Genomic DNA, 24,572 nt, shown 5'->3' on the forward strand with positions numbered 1-24,572 from the left:
AGCATATACATTTTTAAAGGTTATGGTTATCATTATTATTCATAATAATTTTGAAGCAAGACTCCTTTTTTAAAAGTATCACATGTTAAGTCATCATTTTCATTCGAGAAATTATTGGCAGGTGGAAGCCAATGGTAAAAGCGTCTGCAATGCTGCTTTTGCTACCTGTGTACATAATAATTATTTTCTAAGGTCACCTATTCAAATTCCATTTGAACTAGTACATTGGTTCATATTTCAATAAGATTGTCTTTTATTAAATTGTTGCTAACCATCTACTCTGAGTCAAATAGAATTCGAACTCATACCCATCTTACAATTTTAATAATATTTTCTGTTGTAAAGTATTTATGAAATGAATCAGATGATTGATGGAGATAAACTGTAATTACAGGTACAATTACTATTTTCTCATTTTCCAAAATGATAGAATCAAACAAAAGAATGTTTGCAAAATTTCCATTTTCCACTCCAAATTTTTAGTTTTTTGACCCATTAGCCGCTGGTGTTGCGTTGACGCAACGGTCAAAATAAATGCGTATATAACTACCTCAGATATTTTATACCAGCAGATGACTTTGTGTAGGGAATATTATGAAGATTATTTCTGTAAAAAAATATTTGCCTTCAACAATCATTTTGTTTATAATAATTAATCTCATACTTTCAGCAAAATTTTTGACCAGGTATTTTTGATGAAAATATTTAACGAAAGAATAGCCGTCTTTATGAGTGAACTATTTTTAGTCAAGGTTCACTGTTTATCAGAACATTACATCAGTCAGATGTTTATATTTGTGTTGGGAAGAAAGGGAAAACAGGTGTTGCGCTGACGCAACATCAGCAGGAAATGGGTAGTCAATCTCCTTTTTCACTCATTCCTTTTGATGTTCAGTTTCATGTTCTGGTTGCTTAAAAATGCCTAGAACGAGGTATCTTACATTAGAAGAAGCCATTCAAAGGTTTTTTGATGAAGAAACAGATGATAATGTTAATAATGACCAGAATGAAACTGATATTGTTGTTCCCCCACAAATTGCAAAAGCTAGTGATGAAGGAGAAAGGAATGACAATGTTTTAAATAATGATAATGATATTTCACCAAATGATACTGCTGGGGAAGTTGAAATTCACATAAGAAGTAAGTTTTAGCCTTCTAAAAGCAGTTATAGTCATACTAAAAAGTTTAAAAAGTAGAAGACTAAAATCTTGAAGTGGATAAAAAAGGAACTGTTAGTTATGTCTCAGGAAGAACATGAAGAAAGCGATATTATAAAAGACAAAACAAAAGGTAAAACTAGTGCACAGATTTTCAATTTGGTTTAGACATTTACTCTCTTCTCGTTGAACAGACAAATGTATAAGCTCAGGAGAAAAAAAAAAAAAAAAAAAAAAAAAAAAAAAAAAAAAAAAAAAAACAGAATTTATTGCATTTGAAGCCTATATGAGAAGATTTATTGGAATATTATTGCTTACAGGATATCATTCTTTACCTCAAGAAAAAATGTATTGGTCTTTTGATAAGGACTTTTCTGTTCCTGTTGTATGAGAATCGATATCACGTTTGCAGTACAGGAATATGAAGCAGAATTTGCATTTGACAATAGTCAAATTGACAATACTGATAAATTATATGAGGTGAGACCGTATCTGAATTTACTAAATATCACCACTTTTTACTACTGGAAATATAAAGTCTCTTTTAGATTTCAGACGCGAGAATGCGTTATTCCTTTTACAAACTTCTATTGAGAGTGTAGAATTAGCCAGAAATAGATCAGCAACAGGAAGACCTAGTAAATTCAGCATTCAAAAACCATTGCATGGAGATGGTAGACATTTTATCGTGAAGTCCGTTGATAACAAAAGACTTTGTTGTAAAGAGTACCATAGCCAGACTGTTCATAAATGCAGAGTATGTAATGTAGCTTTACATCATGATTGTAATCAAGCTTTTCATGCTTGAATCTTTTAATTGAAATAATCAGTATTTGTAAAAGAAATACAATGTATATTTTAATATTAAATTAATTACAAGTAAAGTGATTTGTAGATTTATAAAACGTTATACAGCTAAAAAGTAATCCTGCGCTCCACTCAAAAGAAACATCACACAAGTACAATCCTACTCACTAAACGTCCATAGCCTTATTCCGCTGACGTTGCGCGAAAGCAACACTCGCGTTTTCCACAGGCAAGAGCATTTTTTTTATTTTCAATGTAAGTTTATGTTATAAATGCTTAATTTAATATTTGTTATTATTTTCATGAGAAAAGAAACATTCCTTGTAGTTTTGGCGGTTAATTGGTTAACAAATCAAGGTAATTTTTCAGCAGCTGTTATTACATTCATACCAAATCCTTGCATCAATGTATTCATTTAGATTCACATATCTATTAAATATGACACTTGAAGTTTTGCTTTTCTCTTTTTTTAGAAATTTTAATTAAATCACAGTTTTGGTTAGTAAGATACTTATAAGATGATTTCCTCATGTAATTTAAAAAGCCTACTTAAGGCCCCTGCAAAGTCATACTTAGGTCTGATAAAAAATGCACGTTTTTGAAATGCTATTACAAGTTTGACAGTTTAAGACTGGAGTTTAAAATTATTTTGCAGCATAAAATGCATGGTGGCATTGTCTACTGTTTTCTGCTGTACAAGTGATTCCATTAGCAACATAGCCATCTTACTTTTGACTCTTTTTTTTTTACACAGCATAAGTGTTAATCATTTAATAAAATAATGATTATAATTTTTCTAAATTTGCAAAAAAGGTTTATGTAATCAGTTGATCTTATCCAGTATGGACTTCAGTCACTGATTAATGTTGGTAAATTAAAGTAAATTAGTACTCGTATCTCTATCAAATTACCTCATTAACATTCGCAGAGTTTGCATGTATCAATCAGTTTATTGTACTGCTACTGAAGAAGGAGTGGCTATTATACACTACACAAAAAGTAACCTTTCTCAGAAACAGGTTATATTGAACTCATCATTTCATGACACAAAGTTTAATCATAATTCCAGTTCTCTTACATTAGAATAAAAATTAAGGATAAAGATAAATTTAGCCTGACTTCAGCTAGAGTAAAACCTTAAAGTACAAAGAAAACAAAACCTTTTCCATATGAACAAAAAAAAATATTGCAAACCATAAAATATATGAGTGGCTCTCCATAGTTCACGATAGTTCCATATTCAAACAGCACAGGACTGCAACAAGAACCACAAGAAACAAAAGAAATATTTTTAAGCAAACGTGGTTCTCCTCATCAATTGTCATAATTGAAAAATGCCGGAGAAAAGAACAGTGGGAAAAACCTTAAGGAGGACAAAAAACAGAATACACAGTATGTTTTTTCTGTGGGTTTCACACGTTTCGGGTCTCCCTTTTTGGGAATATTTTAAATGTCTCCCCTGATTTTTGTATGTTCCATTCTACTCTAACGTTATAGTGCTAATCGAGGATAATTTAAAAATTCTTTTGTGCCCTGACTTTATTATAAACTTTGCCTCAAATGTCACTGCAGTGTTCACTAGTTTCTAATAGGAAGTTAAGCAGCATTTTTTTCATTTAAAATTAGGATCTTCTTTTGTACCTCTGGAAATACTTTCTCACACCCTCAGACTGCAGGCACCACAGGTTAAGAACAAATCTTCTACTAGTTAAAATTGAAAATAAATATAAATCCATTCTGAAATGACAAATATTTACAATGAAAAATATTACCTGCATTCTATGTATTCTAATAATATCCCCAGGATAAATATCTGGGAATATTTCCTCTTTCGCAGCAAACACAGAACACACAAAACCTGTTTCTGTTTCATCACATAAAACCAATTCTAAAATTTGTGTTCTTCTTCCTATATAGTTTGAAAGGATGGAAAGGCTTATTTTATTTACTGATAACATTATCTATGCATAATTTAAGAAAGAAAACTTTAAGAAAGAAAATACAGAAAATAAGAACTACACTATGAGAAAAATATTCAAAAACAGAATTATGGTGGGCTCCATCAAAATGAAGATTTTAGCAACAGAGTCAACACTTACATGTTTAGTATTTAGTTTCATAAATATTAGCCTGCCATTTGTAAGTATTGTGAAATGAATATGAACTGTTTCTGCAAAACATCTCATTAAATATCTTAACAAACACATCAAAGATGATAAATGTAACAATTTAAAGGCAGTTAATTCTCTAATTACATGATGTGCAACTTTATAAAGAATTTAGAACTATAATAATTTACATAAAAGTAATATATATACGTACGCACACACAAATAATAAAAACTCACAAGAGACCTTGGATTCACAGATTTTCCCCAAACTCTGCATGATCACACAGTAACTTGGAATTAATATATTTGCAAATGTCTAGCATAAACTTATTAGAAATAAGCAAAAAGGTTGAGGCTAAAGTTCTAAGCAACACAGAAAGTATTTTTTTTTTTTTTAAGCTGTTTACTCATTAGAAGTCGGTAATTCTTACAACACTAATACATGCTGTAAAATCATCTCTCTGAAAAAAGTAGAAAGATTATATTCCCATGTTCATACCAGAGTTAAGTATATTGTTTGACTGCAACTACTCTTCAGAGAATCAGTTGATCTGCACAAGATTATTACTTTTTACACTTTTGGCTTCATATATCTCCAGACATTTTGTACCTTTTCCTCTGGGGATTTATTTAAGATATCGTTTTTAGATTGCTCATAACCATCACATTACCAGAATTTCAGCAAAAAAATTATAGCAGCAATTATAGCAGCTGTGGAGCTAAAACTGGGGTGACATAAAACTGACAACCATTTTCATGTATTTTGATTTACCCATGGTATGCCAACCTTGAGCATAGCTGTTGGCAACCGCCGTCAATTTCCCTAGCGCATGCGCGTGATAAGCAAGTTCTCTGCTGCATAATACTTATATTTAGTTAATACGTAGTTAGCCAAGGTCAGTGGTGAGTATTGCATGTAAGAGAGAAGTGAAAAGCGCTGTGTAATATCATATTTCTACTCTGCTGTTCAACGTCTTCATAGTTTAAATAAATGTTTGTCATGTATATAGAAGACGTCATTTTTTTCTTCATAGGTTATGGGCCCAGATAGCGCTTAACTGTGCATTCCAACTACCATTGTTAAATTCTTTCAGCAAGGCAAGTTGTGTCGACTGAAATGAAAATGGCGACGACTAATACAGTGTCAATTTAAAAGCTAAACAAGGATGACTTTGATACGTGGAAGTTGCAAATGGAAGCAATACTGATTAAAAATGATCATTGGGACTATGTAACTGGGAAAATTCCGAAACCAGAACCTGGTGATGAAGAATTTGCTAAATGGAAAACTACTGACCAAAAATCACGAGCGGATATAATCATATCCATCTTACCCAGTGAAATTCCACAACTAAAGAATTGTGTAACATCTCACGAACTGTGGAGTAAATTGCATACTATTTACGAATAAGGGACCAGCTAGAAAGGCCACAATTCTAAAAAAAATGCTTTTTACAAAAATGAGTGATTCTAAACAAATGAATGATCATCTAAATGATTTTTTCATTCTTGTGGACAAACTGAAAGAAATTAAAATAAACATTGCGGATGATTTGCTTACAATATTGCTTTTATATAGCATACCGGGCTCTTATAAGCGTTCGAATAGCCATCGAATCTCGTGATGAACTGCCTTCTCCAAAAGTGCTCAAAATTAAACTGTTGGAAGAAGCTAACGCTCGCAAAAATAAAGATTCATCGTTTTCTGAACCACAACATATGTTCTATTCAAAAGATCAGGAGTATACTCAACGACCGGTTCATAAACCGAAACCAGGTAAGTCTGCAAACCGAAGACAGTATCCAGTTAACTACAGATGCAACTTCTGCCATATCTATGGGCATAGAGCATCGGGATGTAGGAAGAAAAGTAAAGAAACTAAAAGCAAACGCCTTAGTGAAACTGCGATGTCTGCAGAAAATCAGAATTCCTTGGAGCAAGAAAAAGCCGTAGCATGCACTAATAGTAATTCTAAAGACATTTTTTGTCTGGATAGTGGTGCAACATCGCATATGTGTAACAGCAAGAAACTGTTTCAAGAAATTCACGAGGTAGGTGACACCTACTAGTTAAATTAGCTGCTGATAAAACTGTTAAAGCTATTGGAAAAGGAACTGTTAAATTTAAAGTTCGCATAGGTTCTAAAACTGAAAATATCAAACTCAAAAATGTATTGTGTGTACCTGATTTGAAAAATAATTTAATCTCAGTGTCTAAAGTAACTGAAAATAATCTTTCAGTAATTTTCGAAGAAAAATGTGCTCAAATAATTCTAATAACGAAACAGTAATTTTAGCTAAACGCGAAAATGATCTTTATTTTGTCATGCCAATATTTGAATCTGTATCAGATGCTAAAGAAATAGATCAGAGGCATAAAAGATTTGGCCATTTAAATGAAAATGATCTTAAAAAACTTCAAATAAATAACATGGTTAGAGGTCTTTCTTTTTCTCAAAATGACTCTCTTTCTACTGTAAGGTATGCATTCAGGGTAAACAAACCGCAACTCCCCTTCCCAAAGAATCTGAATATAGAAGTACTGAATTGTTAAATCTAATTCATTCTGATTTGTGTGGTCCCATGAGAACCGAATCAATAGGTGGATCATTTTATTTCCCAACATTTATCGATGATAAATCTCGATATGTTCATGTTTATTTTCTGAAATCTAAGGATGAGGCTAAAGAAGCTTTCAGAAATTTTAAAGCATCTTTTGAAAATAAACTGAACTCAAAAATCAGAATCCTGCGAACCAATAACGGGCTAGAATATTTAGGGAAAGACCTTAATAAATTTCTTAATAATGCGGGAATAAAACACGAAATGAGCACTCCTTACATGCCAGCCCAGAACGGCATCGCCGAAAGATTAAATCGCACTTTAGTTTCAATGGCGCGATGTTTGTTATTGCAATCCAATCTGCCTCAGAAATTCTGGGCCGAAGCCGTCAATACGGCTTCTTACATTCGAAATCGCTGCCCAACGCGAGGTTTAAAACACGAAATAAAAACACCTTACGAAGTGATGTTTGGCAGAGTACCAGCTGTCTCTCACTTCAGAATCTTTGGCCAAAAAGCATTTTCGCTAAATAAAAGGCCAGGAATAGGCAAATTTGATATTCGATCTAAAGAATGTATTTTTATTGGCTATTCTGATGAATCAAAAGCGTATAGACTTTGGGATCCTGAGGCACGTAAAGTGATAATAAGCAGAGATGTAAAATTTATTAATGAGTTTGAAAACTGCTGTAGTTATGACTCAGAAATAAATCTGCCTTTTGCTCCGGAGGAAAAAATTATAAATAAAACATGTTGTGAAAAATCATCACCTCTGGACGGTAGCGAGTCGCCACTTGACTCTGAATCTGAAAAGGAAAGCGGTAATGATTTAGATAGTGAATCAATGCTTCCTATCCTGACTATAAGGGGGCCTGGTCGACCCAAGAAAATAAAAACAGGTTTGCCAGGAAGGCCTAAAAAGGAATATCACTATACAGTTGTAAATAAAAATGAACAAACTCAAAATGTTGTTGAGGAAAGCATTAATCCTACGGTGCAAGAAGCATTAAATGGACCATATGCTGAAAATTGGCATAATGCCATGCTGTTAGAATATAACTCGCTTGTTCAAGAAAAGGCTTGGAAATTAGTAAAAAGACCTGAAAACAAGAAAGTTATTGGTAGTAAATGGGTTCTTAAATTAAAAAATAATCACGACGGCACTATTGAAAAATACAAAGCTAGGCTAGTTGCCAAAGGGTGTGCTCAAATCCCTGGTCTCGATTTCACTGAAAACGTTTCTCCTGTTGCTAAATTAGGTTCCATAAGAACAGTTTTAGCCTACGCAGTAGAACACAATCTCAAAGGTTACCAATTAGATTTTGTAATGGCCTATGTAAATGGAAATTTAGATGAAGAAATGTACATGGAAATTCCCGAAGGTTTTCGCGATGAAACTAATTCAGATAAAGTGTGCCTTTTAAAGAGATCATTATATGGTCTTAAACAGTCAGGACGTCAGTGGTACAAAAAGTTGGATGAAAAATTAAAATCTATGAAATTCAAATCTCTTAATTCAGATAATTGCGTTTATATTAAAAAGACGCCTAACAGTGAAACTATTATAATCGTTTATGTAGACGATCTTATTGTTTTTACCGGTTCTAAGCAAACGTATGAAACAATTCGCGATAATTTAGCTTCTGCTTTCAAAATGAAAGACTTGGGGAAATTACATTATTGCTTAGGCATAGAATTTTGCCAAAATGAGAATTCAATTAAAATTTCTCAAAAGAAATACGTTGATGATATTTTAAATTGGTATAATATGCAAAATGCTAAATCCGTGTCTTCACCTATAGATAAACAGCAAAAAATTATCAAAAGAGATGAGTCCTAAAAACGAAAACGAAATCGCTGACATGAAAAATGTTCCATTTAGAAATCTGATCGGATCACTAATGTACCTTTCAGTAGCTACTAGGCCAGATATCACATACGCTGTGAATTTCTTAAGTCAATTTAACAACAATCCGGGAAAAGAACACTGGCATACTGCGAAAAGAATACTTTGATATCTAAAGGGAACACAAGATCAAGGACTAATTTATACAAAAACAGGAAAACCACTCATCGCCTTTGTGGATGCAGATTAGGCATCAAATGTCGATGATAGAAAATCCTACACCGGTTTTGTATATATATTAAGTGGTTCAGCCATAACCTGGGAATCACGAAAACAACGCAGTGTAGCTCTATCTTCAATGGAGGTGGAATATATAGCTCTGTCTGAGGCCGCCAAAGAAACCGTCTACCTACGTCGTTTCCTGAAGGAGCTGGGTTACACCATAGAACACCCAACAACAATATACTGCGATAATCAAGGAGCTCAGAAAATTACGAAGAACTCAGTGTTTATTTCCCGTACAAAGCACATAGACATTCGCCATCATTTTGTGAGTGAAGTATATGAATGCGGTGAATTAGATGTGAAGTACATACCTACCACTGAAATGGGAGCTGATGTGTTAACCAAGCCCCTGACTCCCGTTAAACATCAAAACTGTTGTACAATTATAGGATTGAATACCGTTTAATATGTATTTTGTTTTACTTTTCAGGAATGGGAGAACCTATCTAATATAACATCTAGTCTTATATATTTTATACATAAAAACATCTGGATATTCATTTAGTGGCAATTCAATAGTAGAATCCAAGCTTGTCCTCAAAAAGATGGGAAAAATACAGGGGTGAAGAAAGGTGATCAAAAGTTTAAATATCAAATCTTGAGTACAAAGAAAGTTACTTTTTTGAATTATTTCAAATTTCCTATGGCATAACTATAGCCATAATTCCTATGGCATAACTAAGTCCATAATCAGTTTCTTAAAATCTGGAAAGTGTTTGATCAACAGAAGACATGAATATTTATTTAGTAATATTTTTAGCAAATCTGAAATAACAAAAAACTACTATTTGAAATTTCTCACTACAGATTTTTCCATTTAACATAAAAATCTAAAATTTGGAAAAAAGTTTAAAAACCTATACAACTTAAAGCATAAGATAAGAAGCATTCCCCCCCCCCAAAAAAAAAAAAAACACATACCTTGAGTTATTTTTAAATCACATTTTTCAACTATTCCATATGTATGAAAGGTTTCTTTAGGATCAGTCTCTTGCACTTCACCGAGTTTTGTATAGTTGTATTGATGAGAAAGGATAGCCTGAAGAAAGAAAGAAAAAAAGATCATAAACTTTTAGTTTAATATATAACACTTAGATGAAAAGGTTGAGTAACAAAATATCAGTTTCAGCCAAATCAGGTAAAAAATACAGAATAGCTTAGATAAATAGCTTTGTAATCATATTAGCAGAAAGATGCCATTATGAGACAAAATACAAGTTGCTACATCTTGAAATGATGAAATGCAGAATCCAGAAGACTACTCTTCCTTTTACTTATTGTATATATGTACAGCCTTTCTTATTAATTTAATTTTAAGCATGACTACACCAAAAATATTCAAGACATCTCATGCAGGAACTCTTTCATCATCAACTTAATTCATGAAGTGGCAATAGGAGGCAAACTTTGTTGACAGTATGGTTAATAGAGGTCACCAGATGGTTCAAATCCAGTACAGGAATGGATATTAGTAAACATTATGGCTCTGTGAAATGGAGGGCATTTAAAATCTCTCACTCCTGAGATTCTTTTAAGAGGCTGGTGTCAACAAAAGAGGGGTATCATATGCCATCAAACAGGGTCTTTTCATTAAAACTGGCATGAAGCTGAGAAAGTCGCCCTCTTAATTGCCCAGGGCCTTTAGTCAATGATAAACACATTCCTATATTACCTATGCTTATTCTTCAGACTATACATAACCTGGACAGGGATAAGCAACAATTCTTTTATTTATAAAAATTTCTCAATAAGTCATTACTGAAATTTAGATCAAGACAGAAAGGCCTGAATTCCATCTCATTCACTGAATTTTGTATCAAGGTTCTAATCAACTATCAGCTGTGGCATAATTTCAATAAAATGTGGATACTACTTTATAGACATGTTAATAAAGAAGTTCTCCTTAATTCTACCGTAGCTGCAATAAGCAAAATAACAATAAACAATGAAGGCAACTAATTTGGAAAAATCAGGCAAGTTCAGTTCAGAACTGAAATAAATTTCTCTCTGAGGCAGAAACAAGCAAGGAAAGTAAAAATCATTAATCACAGTACTGTGTATTGTGAGGAAGAAATATTTAACACAAACAGGAAAACATGATTAATAGATTTTTAATATCCAATGCAGATCTTTAAGTAGTAGATAAATATTGTTGATTTGTTACTGCTGTTATAAATTCTTTTATGTTCCTCTTAATTCTAATAAACATAAACATTTACTAACAAAAAAATTATAATACCTTAGTGTTAAAGGCTGAACTTTTATAAAATTTTTATTTATATAAATGATTAAAAAAGTATTTTAATAAATTTTTGTAGTAGACTCCAGTAACTAGAGTTTTATTCTACATACTGTTATATTATTATTATTATTATTATTATTGCCTTCAAAAGAAGTTTAACCATTTTTTCAACATCAAAACTATGAACCAGTTTCAAATTAAGCTTATTTAAAAGTTTGATGCTCATATAAGAATTGAATCATACTTTTCGTATGCATCACTCTTTTGCATAGCAAAACAATACAAAATAGACTTGGAAAATATATAGAAGTTATAACAGAAAAAAAGGGGAGACAGATTTGAATTTATCTTGGTCTTAATGATATAATACAATATTTATTTTATAAAAATATTTTTTTTAAGAATGAAATTAATTTTTATAATTTAATTCCTAAATCCCCCAAATTTTTATGTACCTTCAAAGGGAGGGAAAACATTCAGAAGGTCAATTTTAATAATTTGCAACAATTAGATTCATTCAGATTAATACTATAACAAGCAGTAAACAACAGGTAATATAAAATAATAAACAGGAATATCATTTTGGTTTCTTAAACTTATCTTGAACAGCAGAATTTAGAAATGGAATATACGTATACAAATCGGGCACACAAAGATAAAAGTACTTTGCATCACTCCTCATTCTTATACAAATAGCTGCCCTGTAGAATATGTATGTTAATAGAGGCTCACTGCCCATATTACTGAGCCTGGATTCAAATCATAAGAAAGACACAGACATCTGCAGTTGAAAGTGCCTCTGTGGAATCAGAACACTACATATTAAAAATATATCAGTCCAAAAGTATTTTTTTTTAAGTGGGAAAAAGGACCCTGGATTCCATCTCATATCAGTCAAAATTGGGATACAGCTTAGTCAAAGAATCCTTTTGTTCTAGGGGAGGAACCTGTTCTACAAAAAATGACACGGTTCGCACACTTTTTTGTACACTGCTCAAAAAAAAAAAAAAAAAAGGGGGGGACAGTCCTATATCTCCCGATCTACTGGGCCGATTGACAAAATTCAAATTGCGTTCTTCATGTCTCGAAAGCGCGACTTAGGATATATATTAGATTTATATATAGCACTATTCTAACATAGGTATTTTGACACAAAATCGGACTTTTTCTGAAATAACATACCAATATTTTTACATATTTCGATTCTACGACTCAAATTACGCCTAAATATGAAATTTCGTAAAATTTGGAGCGAAATTTACGGAGAAATTCACAAATTTATGTTGGCACTTTTTTGTCAGTTTGCACCAAGAATAGTTCACTTGGCAAACTTCTTAATATATGGCAACCTAGTTTCCTTTCCTGTGAGAGGGAAAAAAGTCACCATCGTTCCTTTTTTTCAAATAATATTCTTTATATTATATTTTTAATTATAACTTATTATTTTAAGTAATTTTTTCTTTTTCGAATTTCATTTTAATTGTTTTAGTTGCATGATTTTTTTCGAATAACTGTTTTAAAAATTTCTACTTACCTATTCGAACTGCGTAAATAAAGGTGCAGGGTTTATTTATTTTTTTTTCAAATAGTTTTCTTTATATATATTTTTTGTCATAGTTATTATTTTAGGTAATTTTTAAATTCTTAACTTTTATTTTAATTGTTTGTGTTGCATTGTCTCTTCAGATAATTGTTTTAAAATTTTTTATTTATTCCTTCGAATTGAGCATTTTAAATATATTTATTAATATAAGTTTTCCAGAATTTGATTTTATTTATTTGAATTGCGTTTCTTTCGGAAGAATACTTTGTAACCCAGACTTCGATGCATTTGAAAACTGCATATATTAAAAGAGAAGTTACAGTAAAGCACACTTAACACGCCTTTCAATGTTCCGTTCAGAAAAGATATATATAAATAAGAGAGATGTATAACCGACATTTTAACTTAGGATAACTTGCATACACTTTAAACAGTTTTATCATTGTGCCCATTGCTTTACACAATTTTATCCTACATTTGGTTTCTTAAAATGTTATTCATATTTTAGTCCAATATTTTATATTTGAAATCGTAAGAATCAAATATCATAATATTAAAAAGTTAAAAATTTAAAAAAAATACAAATACTAAATTTTACCGTAAAATTTATTTTTTCTTCTCTTTTTCTTCAGGCATTCTACTTTATTCTTGCTCTTTTTCTTTAGGCATTCCGCAAGTATATTAAAAAGCATTCAAATTTTCGAAATATCTTGATATTTCTGACAATCATTTTAAATAAAGTTATCACCTTCCATTTCATAAAGGCCCACAAACGGCCGAGAGGTAAAGTCGCTGAACACTGATAGTTCACTCCGGGGTTCGAATCCCGGTAAACGGGCTGGTTGCCTGGGCGTTTTCGTGGATTTTCTCATGTGTACCGTGTATGCCAGCTGATTTGCCTTAGAAAGTTCTTCACAAAGGCATCCTTCCTTTTAGGCAGATAGCCCTGCTTTGACGTAACTTAATAATTCAATTCAATCCATTTCATCAATATTTGGTCAGAGCCTTTATCAGTCTTTAGAGGCTAAACATTTTGAAGGTATGAGATGAAAGGAAAGACTGGCTTCATCAAGAGGTTTTGGTTTATTTAATTATGACAAAGCACACTAGGGCTATCTGCCTAAGGGGAGGGATGCCTTCGGGGAGGACTTTCTAAGGGAAACTGGCTCGCATACACGTTACACATGGGGAAAACCACGAAAATGCCCAAGCAGCCAGCCCGTTCGCGGGATTCGGACCTCGGACAGAACTACCAGCGTTCAGCGACTTTATCGCTTGGCCGCTGTTTCATCAGGAGGAAAAAAAAATATCTTTAGGTGACATCCACATACATCACTGGATAAACTTCTGAATCTTCAAATAATTCGAATGAGAAAATCATGGGATTCTCCATTTATGATACGATATGATGTACTATAACGTAATTTAAATTTATACAACCATATAGTCGCTCTTCACTTTAATCTGCAATGATATTGTTTTTTTTTTTCTTTTCTGTTAACCACAAGCTCAATTCATGGTATTTGCTGGTGTACACGTAGTCGCTCTTCACTTTAATCTGCAATGATATTGTTTTTTTTTTTCTTTTCTGTTAACCACAAGCTCAATTCATGGTATTTGCTGGTGTACACGTCCAAGTGTTTTTTCTTTGAACACCTAAATTCTTTGAAGTATCCTGAAAGTATATTCAAAAGCGTCCAACTTTTTGAAACATCTTGGTATGTCTGACAGCCAAATTTCCCTGCAAAATTTTGCTTACTTTTCTCCCTAATTTTCTTCTTTCCTTCTACAGTTATTTTTAGTGCACACACAAGAAAATTAAGATTTTTCGATTGCTAGACTTCCATAAATTTTGCATTCTTGTCAATTTTTTAAAATATTAATTACATGAATTGCGTTTCAGCTGAAGACAGCTTTTCATTTTCTAGTCATTTTAACTATAAATAAAGTTTAATGCGAAGTCCAAAGGATAAATATTTTAATTAAAAGATTTTTGCTAAATGACAAAGAAATAAAACAGTCCAGCAGGGTTTATTCTCTACAACCGAGTGACCCGATTCTTATATCGGCTGAAACAATCTAAATCATATTAAAGATCATGTTTTTTTACACAATCTATAATGCGAGAGAAAAATTAGCTTCTTAAAACATTCTTTCTAAGAGGATTAATAAAAAATATTATATTTAAATATATATATTTTTAAAGCTGGGACTTGAACCAAACTGTCAGACTTTTAAAGTTTAATTTACATGGTGCTTATAATTAAAGTTCCAGTTTGAAATGGTCATAAAAGGATAACTACCATATCAAATGTTATCAAACTTGGGAATCGTGTAAAGGAGGTTATGGGAATTTATTTTCCGCGAAAAAAAAAAAAAAAGAGTTCAAAAACTCACCACCAGGGGAAAAATTGCGGTGTATACAAGATTGTTAAATGAAATAAGACAAGAAAACATCTGTTGAAAATGTGTTTAATATTTTCCAAAACGTGTTACAAAGCATGTTCAATGTAGCTTTCCGAAAGCAAGTTAAATCCTGTTACTGCATTCTCAACAGCAGCTCTTAGCATATCAGGAGGAATGGTACGAACATGTCAGTGTATCACATTTTTCATTTCTGCCAAATTGTTTAGATTATCACCATAAACAGTGCTTTTGAGAAAACCCCATACCTAAAGGTCACAGAGGTTGAGGTCTGGTGGGAAGAGGGGAAATGTTGGCTTATAACACGTTCATTCGTGAAATGTTGCCTAAGTAACTGTGCGACACACGTGAGGTGGGGCCCAGCCCTGCATAAAAATCGTAGTATCTAAAATGCCACGTTACTGCAGTTCATGTATCACGAAACATTTTAACATTGACTCTAAGTGAGCTGCAATCACAGTGGTCCAGCTGTCGACTGCTCTTCAGAGAAAAATGGTTCAGTTATAAAACTAGCTGTCATTCAACACTAAACGGTGTGGGAATGACTGCTATTCAATCGAATGCAGTAGGAGAATGCAATGGAACTAGATAGATAACATGAGGGATTTCTTCAGCCCAAATCGATTAAAAGCGTTTTGAATCAGTATCTTCATGTTTTAGGACCGAATTCAGGCTTCAAAAATTACAAATTAGCGATCTGTAAGAAAACGATTTCCAGATTGTACGCACTTGTGCGAGTGATTTGCGATCTCACATTTTCTAATCGCTAATTCGTGGTTTCCACGGACGAATTTCTCACTTACACGGATGGCGCACTCAACGTTTATCGAATTTAACGCCTATAAATGGTAATTTGCTTACTTCAAAATTTCTTAAGGGTATACAACATATTAAACCCGTGTAACAAAAGGTTAAGTTAGATTCCGACCCATATTTCGTTTAAAAATATTGCATACAGCTCCATTTCGCCCCTGGTGGTGAGGTATGGAACTTCCTTTTTTTCGCGGAAAATAAATTCCTATGACTTCCTTTACACGATTACCAGGTTTGATAACATTTGATCCAGTAGTTTTCGTTTTATGACCGTTTCAATGTGGAACTTTAATTATAACCACTCCGTATATTGTTAAATTTTCATTTGAAGCTATGCGTTATATGTATACCAAACGTAAATTTTTCGCTTTTATGGAAAAATAAAGAATCGAAGCAAATATACTTAGGATAATGGACCTTGAATTTATTGGGTTATCGAAATATTTAATCTGACTTATCTTCTAAGTCCTAGTTCCGACAACAATTCCGTCAAAAATTCCGAATTACTTAAGCTAAAGTAAAAGATTTAGTACATATTCACTGTATGTTAATAAAGTAATCAGAGTGTAATAAAAATAGATTATAGAATTTACGCTGATGCAACTTTTCGTCTGACTGCACAACATGTAATAGAAGAGAAGGCTTGTAGAGATCTGTTTTTGACATGCCTCTAAAAGTAGATGTCATACTCCTTTTGTCTCTTCAATATCAAAAAACTTTCCTTTGAGATGCAACTTTAGTTTTGGGGAAAGAAAAAAAAAAAAAAAAAAAAAAAAACACAAGACAAATTTGAAAAACATGCAGGACGATTGAGTACACATACTTATTTTCGGAACACAAGCGGTTCTCCGACTGGTTATTGAATAATGAAAAGATGCATTATCATGCAATACAAAACATTTGGAATACGTTGTATGACTGAAAACATAAGATTAAAAGTCATCTGCTTAATTCACAGCCATTTACAAGTCAGTGTGGCAATTGCAGTGAGTGGGGCAATTGCAGAATCGTTTTAATCCTGAGCTTGTAAGTCAAACCTTATATCACTGGATTTAAACACTTCTTTAATCTTCCGAGAACGTTCCTTCTTTAGCTCATATTCCAAGAATATTAAGTGAATACAATTATTGCAAAAGAAATTGAATATTCATTTGCACTTCGGCTTAGTAGTTTACTAACGAGTTAACAAAACTTAAATTCTGCTTTTTGTGTCTAAATATACAACAATATTTTAAATATTTACAAATAAAATATTAAATTAGAGATTTAATTGGAGCCTCACCAGTTGCCTAGCATTTGAAGATTGTTAAATACTAATTGTTTGTTGCGAAGTCTAACCCAGGCTGCATGGTTGGTTTTCGTAGTTTTTTAGGTTCTCTCTACAAAGGTTCTCTATGAAAGCATCTTAATCAAATAGCTCCCATGTTCTTTCTATGTTAAAATAACCAACGAACCTAGTTTAAGCACGATTTCTAAGTGAAGTTACTAGCAAAACCCGAATACTCATTAAAAATCATGTAGCTTGCCAATCGGGAGTAACATGAAAGATATGTCGCCAATAATTAAATTGCTGTTACGGTGCGCTGTTTCTAAATTTAGATGGTCATTCCTTAATTAAATAGCCCACTAGCAGCCGAGCGGTAAAGACGCTGAGGACTGGTAGTTCGGTCTGAGGTTCGAATCCCGCGAACGGGGTGGCTGCATGGGCGGTTTCGTGGTTTTCCCCATGTGTGACGTGTATACGAGCTAGTTTACCTTAGAACGTCCTCCACGAAGGCATCCCTCCCTTTAGGCAGATAGACCTCGTGTGCTTTGCCATAATTAATTAATCCAATCCTTAATTAAATATAATTGATTTGTAACTTCTACTAGAGCTGACGGTAAAAATTGAAGTGCAAATAAATAATATCGTGTGCAAGCTTGATTAATATAAAATTAAAAATTTTGCATAGAAAAATATTTGCATTCAGACATAAAGTTTTTTGAAATATTTGCAATTACTTTATAAGAAGGATTTATTAATAACCGCAATAATTACTTTTTATATTATTGATGATTAGGATTCAGTTCTTGACAATTACATTCTAAATTAGAATTTTAAGGATATAATGAAAATACGCACAAAAATACATTTTAGGATAAAAATGAGTTGATTTTTTATGTTTTAAAACTTCTTAAATTCATTTAATAAACATCGTATCCTCGTTGTTAATTGAATCCAGAATGTTGTGTGTCGTTTATATAATTATTCCTACTTGTCCACAGAGGAGTAGCTGTTAGTAGCTGTTACTAGTAAAATCATTTCTACATAACCATTGAACTTCCATTAATTCAGTCTCTAGATGGTTGTATGTTTATATCATAATTTGACTTATATAAATGATTATTCTAAATCTTATGTTTCTATAAAAATATACTGTGCTTTAAAAATATGGATGATAGTATCTGCCGCTCTTTCAGCCACTTCAAAAGCAACAGTTTGTTTAGAAATAAATTATGCAGTTGATGTCATAAAATATTTTCATAAAATTCAAATAAACATTAAACGAAAATTCTCAGTTTTAGCCAATTCGATTTAAACGAAGTAAAGTAGCAGATGATAAAACGCCGAAGGTAAAATTTTACTCTTAGAAAAATGTACTCTTATTTTTTTTAAAAAAAAGGAAGAAAGAGAGAAATTAAAAAACATTGTTAAAATTTGAATAATATCATCTATAATTTAAAAAAATAGCTTTTCATATAGTATTGATAAATATTTTTTACGCCTTATTGAGGGAAAATATTTCATATAATTAATTCTCCGTAAAATTTTACTTGAAATTTAAGGTTAAAAATAGCTGTGGCAATTCAATGCAACAAAAATCCATAGACCACATTTGGCGTTTTTATCGCTCAAAAAAAAAGATGCCAAATTTCAAAACGCGAAAATATGTAAATTCGTGTATATCTTAGAAAATTTTGAATAAAAAAGTCTAATTTTTTGCAGATATGCTTAAAAATACACCTACTTTATGATGATGGTAAAAATTTTATAGGTTATAATTCAAAATTTTTTTCGAAAAATTTATAAAAATTATTTAAAAATAGAAATTTAAAAAATAAAACACAAAGAATGGGTAAATTTTATTTGGAATGAACCTAAATTTCGAAATGTGAGAGAACAAATCAAAAAAATTTAATAAAAAAAGAGATATTAATAAATATTTGCCAAATTCAATTAACATTGAGGAGCTAAAATTTTGAGGGCTAATATTTCAAAAACTACTCGTATGATTTTTACAAAACTTGGTATTCTGGCATAATTTAAGTCGTAGAATCGAAATATGTAAAAAAATTGGTATGTTATTTCAGAAAAAGTCCGATTTTGTGTCAAAATACCTATGTTAGAATAGTGCTATATATAAATCTAATATATATCCTAAGTCGTGCTTTCGAGACATGAAAAACGCAGTTTGAATTTTGTCAATCGGCCAGTAGAACGGGAGATATAGCACTGTCCCATTTTTTTTTTTTTTGAGCAGTGTACATAAGGATCACCAATGACAAAAATTAAGATCCTGTCTGCAAATGGAAATTGAATAAACTAAACCAGTTATTTAGATATTATCTGTAAACTATACTTGAAATTCATTATTGTAATACCACTGTAAGAATAAAATAAATCTGTAAGTAAAATGCATTATTATTAAACATAATTTAATATTAACATAATTATAAAACAGATTCAACAATAAAATCACCTTCATAAAATTTATAAAGTAAATTATGAAATTTCTTGAAACATTTATACTTTACACTTTTCTCTCACATATTTTAAAGAAGATTATTGACATTTTATTTATGTTTTACTAACAGCTTTATGTTGCTTCTTTCTGCTGTGTCTTGTTTCATCATGCACTTGCTCAGTCTAGAAGTTTAAGCAGATTTTATGTCAGACAGTATAGGTTAAATTGAGAAGTAAAATTATAATCAGCATAATTCGTAACAAAACTTTGCCATTGCCTCCATTGTTGCTTGCTTCAAGAAAGCAGGCTGCTGATCAGAACAGATGTGAATGCCTGATGTTGGCAAAGTTGGTAAGGGTTGAAAGTAAATCTGCCTGACTCAGTGTTGCAGCTCTGCATAGAGTTGCTGGAGCAATAATTCAGTTAATATACACTATTTAATATAAAGTTTCAATACGTTACTCATACACCCGAGGTAATAAGTTGTTTTGCATCATTTTAAGTATCATTAGTTTTATGTTAACTTTACATTTTCTAGTTGTATCTTGAATATAAAGTTTTATGTTAACTTTACATTTTCTAGTTGTATCTTGCACCCACAGTATGAATTAAGGAATGGGTATGATAACAATAAATGATAACTTGCCTTATTAGACAAGAGAATTATTATTAAATAGAGATAACTTCTAAGGGTGAGTAGTCATTAAATTACAAATAATTAAATTATGTAGTTAGATACCCTTAGTCAATCACATGATTACATGACCATTTACATGATCATTATCATTATTTAAAATTTTTTTTTAAATATGCATTAAAATTACAATTTAAGAACATTTTACAGTTAAAATAATGCATAATTACACTTATAATTTATAATTTTGATTCCAATACAATATTAGGATAATTACATGTTAAAAGCTACAAAACATGTATGTTATTGTAGCTACACATGCACACACTAATGCAACTACACACAACAAAATATTTATCCATCTTTTTAATTTGAATATTTTCCAGATATTTTAGAGAATTTACATCAATTTCCTTCTCTTAAGCATCTTTTCTAAGTTCATTTGTTTCAATAAATAAATCAATATTCCCACTAGTCTCTGTTTCATCTTCTGATCTGTTAATGTTTCAACAATACATATCTTTGAAGAATAATTTTTGTGTCCTTACTGTGATCAGTTTTCTTCTTAATAAGCTTCCTCTTCATATTATAATTTTCACACTTAAATAAAGATTTCTGTTGTTATAAAAAACTGCACTTATTTAGAATGTATAGAAGAAACTGCTAATATCTTTAATAATATGAGTATTCAGTTACCCATATTTCAAATTTTGTAAGTCCTAATGTCCTATTTACTAATGCTAAAAAATATATGTACTTTTTGACATTACATCAGTATCAGTTTTATAATATTTTCAAATAGTATTAATTCATAAAGTCCCTCATGAATTATTGTATTTGAATACCATAATCTCGAAAGTTATTTCCTTTTGCATACTTTTAAGACAAAATTTGCAATTTTTATTCCCAAATTTTATATGACAACTATTTTTTCATCACTTCCTCTTATTTAGATACCCACAATTTCAGTAACATGCTCTGAATTTCATGTATTTAAAAACTGTAAACCATTTTTATGCTCACTAATAACCATGGCTTTTTGGAAACCACTGAGAAGCATTCTTTGCCACTACTGTTATACAAAAAGCAACTTTTCTGTGATTGTGCAAATAATAATGACTGGGTAATTATATATTCCATCATGACATCATTTAAAATCCACACAGAGACTTATTAAGTATTCCTTTTATTTTGCATATGAATTATTTGAATTTTATGAATTAAATAAACACAGCAGCATTAAAACAGCTTAAATGAACAGGCATTAATTGAAAGAACATTTTACTTACAGGGGATTCTTCCTCTGTAACCAATTTCTTTTTCTTTCGTGATATCTAATATTGAAATAAAAATAAAAATTTTTTCCACATTGATAAACACACACACACAAAAAAAAAATCATTAAAAGCAAATCAAAATACAGCATTACTATGGATAAATTTCAGATAAGCATAGCAATAACTTAAGTAAAAGCAGGAGAAAATAAAGTGCTAAAAACACATTTGCATAAAAAAAAGGAGATTCACAACAAGCAAAAGGCTCAAGTGATACTAAAGAATACAAAATGAAAATAAAAATCAAAATCAGTCCAAATAATAATAGTAACAATTAAAATATCAAAAACAATAATAAATTGAAATGTGCCTAAAATGAAATTACCCAGTTTTAACTTTTTAAAAAAGAATGTGAAGATAAGCTGCTGGTAAAAAATACATAAATCAACAATTTCATTCACATAAACTTTCTCCTTTCCTACAGGGACAGAAAATGGTGAAGACAAAGAGAAACGGAGATGAATTTTAGCTACAGTACAAGAAGATAGGTAACAAGTACAATCCTCACATTCTCCGTTCCTACAGAAAATGGTTCAGAGACGAATTTTAGTTACAGTACAAGAAGATAGGTACCATGTACAATGCTTTGTATAAATGAACAATTAATTAAAAAAATACAATATAATATGAAAAATACCCTAAAAATGAATAAACCTGCTAAGTTTCATACAATTTATTTCCTTGTCCACATCTATTTTAAAATTCAATTCAACCAGTCATAATTAACCGGTCATTAAATTTCAATTTCAATGAACCCTCCAACTGTAAGTTATACAGTAACGCTTTTAACCCTCCGAGTGTTATAGGTTTATCCCTGAAATTTCAAAGTCCTTCAAAATGTCATGAATAAATAGTATTTTCTTTATTATAATTTAAAAAATGACTCTATCACTTTGTAACCCAATTCCTTTTTTTCTAATACTCATCCAACCCAAAATTGGACACATTAAAAGCTGGCAGAAATTTTCATGTGTAATGAAACAAAAGCCACCCTTCTATATGAAATTTTCCATCCATAACACTGAGAGAGCTAAAATTAAGTTTTGAAGATGAAGTGAAGTGCGCGAGAATGGATTTCTCACTCAATCATATGGTTCTTCCGATGTGGATGGAAAATAATAATCAATTTTCTGCAACAGCACCTCTAGTGGGATACAATAAAACTTGAAATTTGTTTGTATCTATCATCACTTTTTAGTCCTGCCAGTAATTCAAACATATCAAGATTCCCATTTGCGACATGATCTTTATGTAAGCTTAATTTTCTTTAAATCTAAGAATCCTTTGAAGTAAGTATATTTTCTCTGCTCCCTTGCAGTAATGCATTCAGTTTATCTTAGTGATGAAAAACATCTGCTAAATATACTAGCACCTTCAGCCCTATTTGATCCTCAAAGCATTTAGTAAAACCTTGTTCAATGTGTCCTTTAAGGAAACTGTATCCATTAGAGATTTCAGACGAGGAATCCAATTATGTATGTAAACCATTTCTGAAAGGTTTTTCCAGATTTGATCGACCAATAAAGACTGTGCAAAGACTAAATTTATCCACAAAAACTGAGATGAATTGACTCTTTTTGAAATTTTTTTATTTTTTCTTGTATTGTTCTTGCAGTTGAAAACAACTTTTTGTACACTTATTAAATTTCTTTAAATGCTGTATATTTTCATCTAGATAGTAGGGAATGCATCTTTTCCCATGTTATAAGTAATTGTGTAATGTAACAGTAAGTCAAGCCCTTTCGTGTCTCATTTTTTCATAATTGATTTGAAGATGCTACATTTAAATGTTCAATTTAGTTTTCCACAAGGAGGGAGTACTAAGTGTCCACAAGTAGAAAAGTTTATGTCTATTGTACAAAGGTGGACAAACTGGTGCCATGAGACGAAAGCAGAAGTCTTGGTTCTGTATCAAAAATACAGATATTATGCTTATGTTATGTATGGTTGTTTTGATAATTAAAGAAGGACAAGGTGTAAATAATTTCCTTTGTATCTATTTATTTAACGCCCATTTATTTTTTGAGTAGCACAAAATTTTGAAATTTTATGCTTGTGTGATCCTTTTCACAATACCAGTACTTCTTTTTTCAAACCTAATGACACAGTTCTACAATGGGCAATTGGGAGTTGGGTCATTAAAAAAAAAAAAAAAAAAAAGTGGACCTGATTGTAAATCACTTTATTGAGCTTTATCTTAAATCAATGTTCTGAGTTTTATACCAAAATAATTAGATAGTATTTAGATTTTGATTGTAGAGATAGACAAGGTAGTTTCAAGTCCCAAAGACGCTTTGCTCAGTATGGACCCTACTGGATTTAAGCAGCCACTTTGCATCAGTGGCGTAGCTAGGGTGGGGCAAGGGGGGACATCTATCCCCGGGCGCAGCATCCAAGGGGCGCCAAATTGATGCTACGAAATTTTTTAATGAAATGTTTTCCGTTCTTGGCACACAGAAAGGGGCGTAAATTTTCAGTTGTCCCCGGGCGCTAAAAACTTTAGCTTATGCTTTGCATGAAGATGGTGCTAGCACAATGAAAAACACAACGTGTGTTATGGTACATAAAATTTAAGTCTGTTACAACTGTTCAGCATAATTTTTGGCAAATTTTTATGGGCATAGCAATTACTGAAAAAAAAAAAAAAAAAAAAAAAAAAAAAAAACACGTTATTGTTGCTAGAATTCCTCCAGGCATTATTTAGTGAACATAGATAAAAATATAATACCACTTTGATATCTGAAGGAAAAGCAATAAAACTTATATTGAAATTTATTGATTACTAAAGTTAAATTGTTGGTAACTAGAGTTAATCCAAAGATGTAGAAATCAATTTGCAAAAGTTTTAAATACATCTGTAGCAACAATAAATAAAATAATAAATCAAGAGTTACTTCTCAAAAAAGCTTAAAAATATAATGTTCACCAGCTTTTGTTGAGGCATGTGGCTCAACTAACACGAGATAAATGGAAATGCATTGTGATCCTTGATAAAGCATGGGTTTACCTAAATGATTACAGTAAAAAGAAGAAGGTCTATTTATCATCAAAAAGAGGGAAAAGATGTATAAACTTAATTCCATCAATGCA

At 31.4% G+C, this 24,572-nt stretch overlaps 1 protein-coding gene across 4 annotated transcripts in view; it reads right to left on the reverse strand.

Annotated features, from left to right (window-relative positions):
• LOC118205713 (uncharacterized) overlaps positions 1 to 24,572 on the reverse strand; it is a 260,563-nt gene that overhangs the window by 180,611 nt on the left and 55,380 nt on the right. For all 4 annotated transcript variants that reach the window (XM_085817148.1, XM_085817147.1, XM_085817146.1 and 1 more), the window contains exons 7-9: positions 21,438 to 21,482; positions 9,689 to 9,806; positions 3,738 to 3,874 (exon numbers count right to left, since the gene is read on the reverse strand). In XM_085817148.1, the coding sequence (XP_085673274.1) occupies positions 3,738 to 3,874; positions 9,689 to 9,806; positions 21,438 to 21,482 (300 nt within the window). The remainder of the gene's footprint in view (positions 1 to 3,737; positions 3,875 to 9,688; positions 9,807 to 21,437; positions 21,483 to 24,572) is intronic.

The sequence above is a fragment of the Stegodyphus dumicola genome, chromosome 5 (assembly GCF_044657685.1).
Source record: "Stegodyphus dumicola isolate Sdum_Otavi_A_Nest chromosome 5, ASM4465768v1".
Classification (NCBI taxonomy): Eukaryota; Metazoa; Arthropoda; class Arachnida; order Araneae; family Eresidae; genus Stegodyphus; species Stegodyphus dumicola.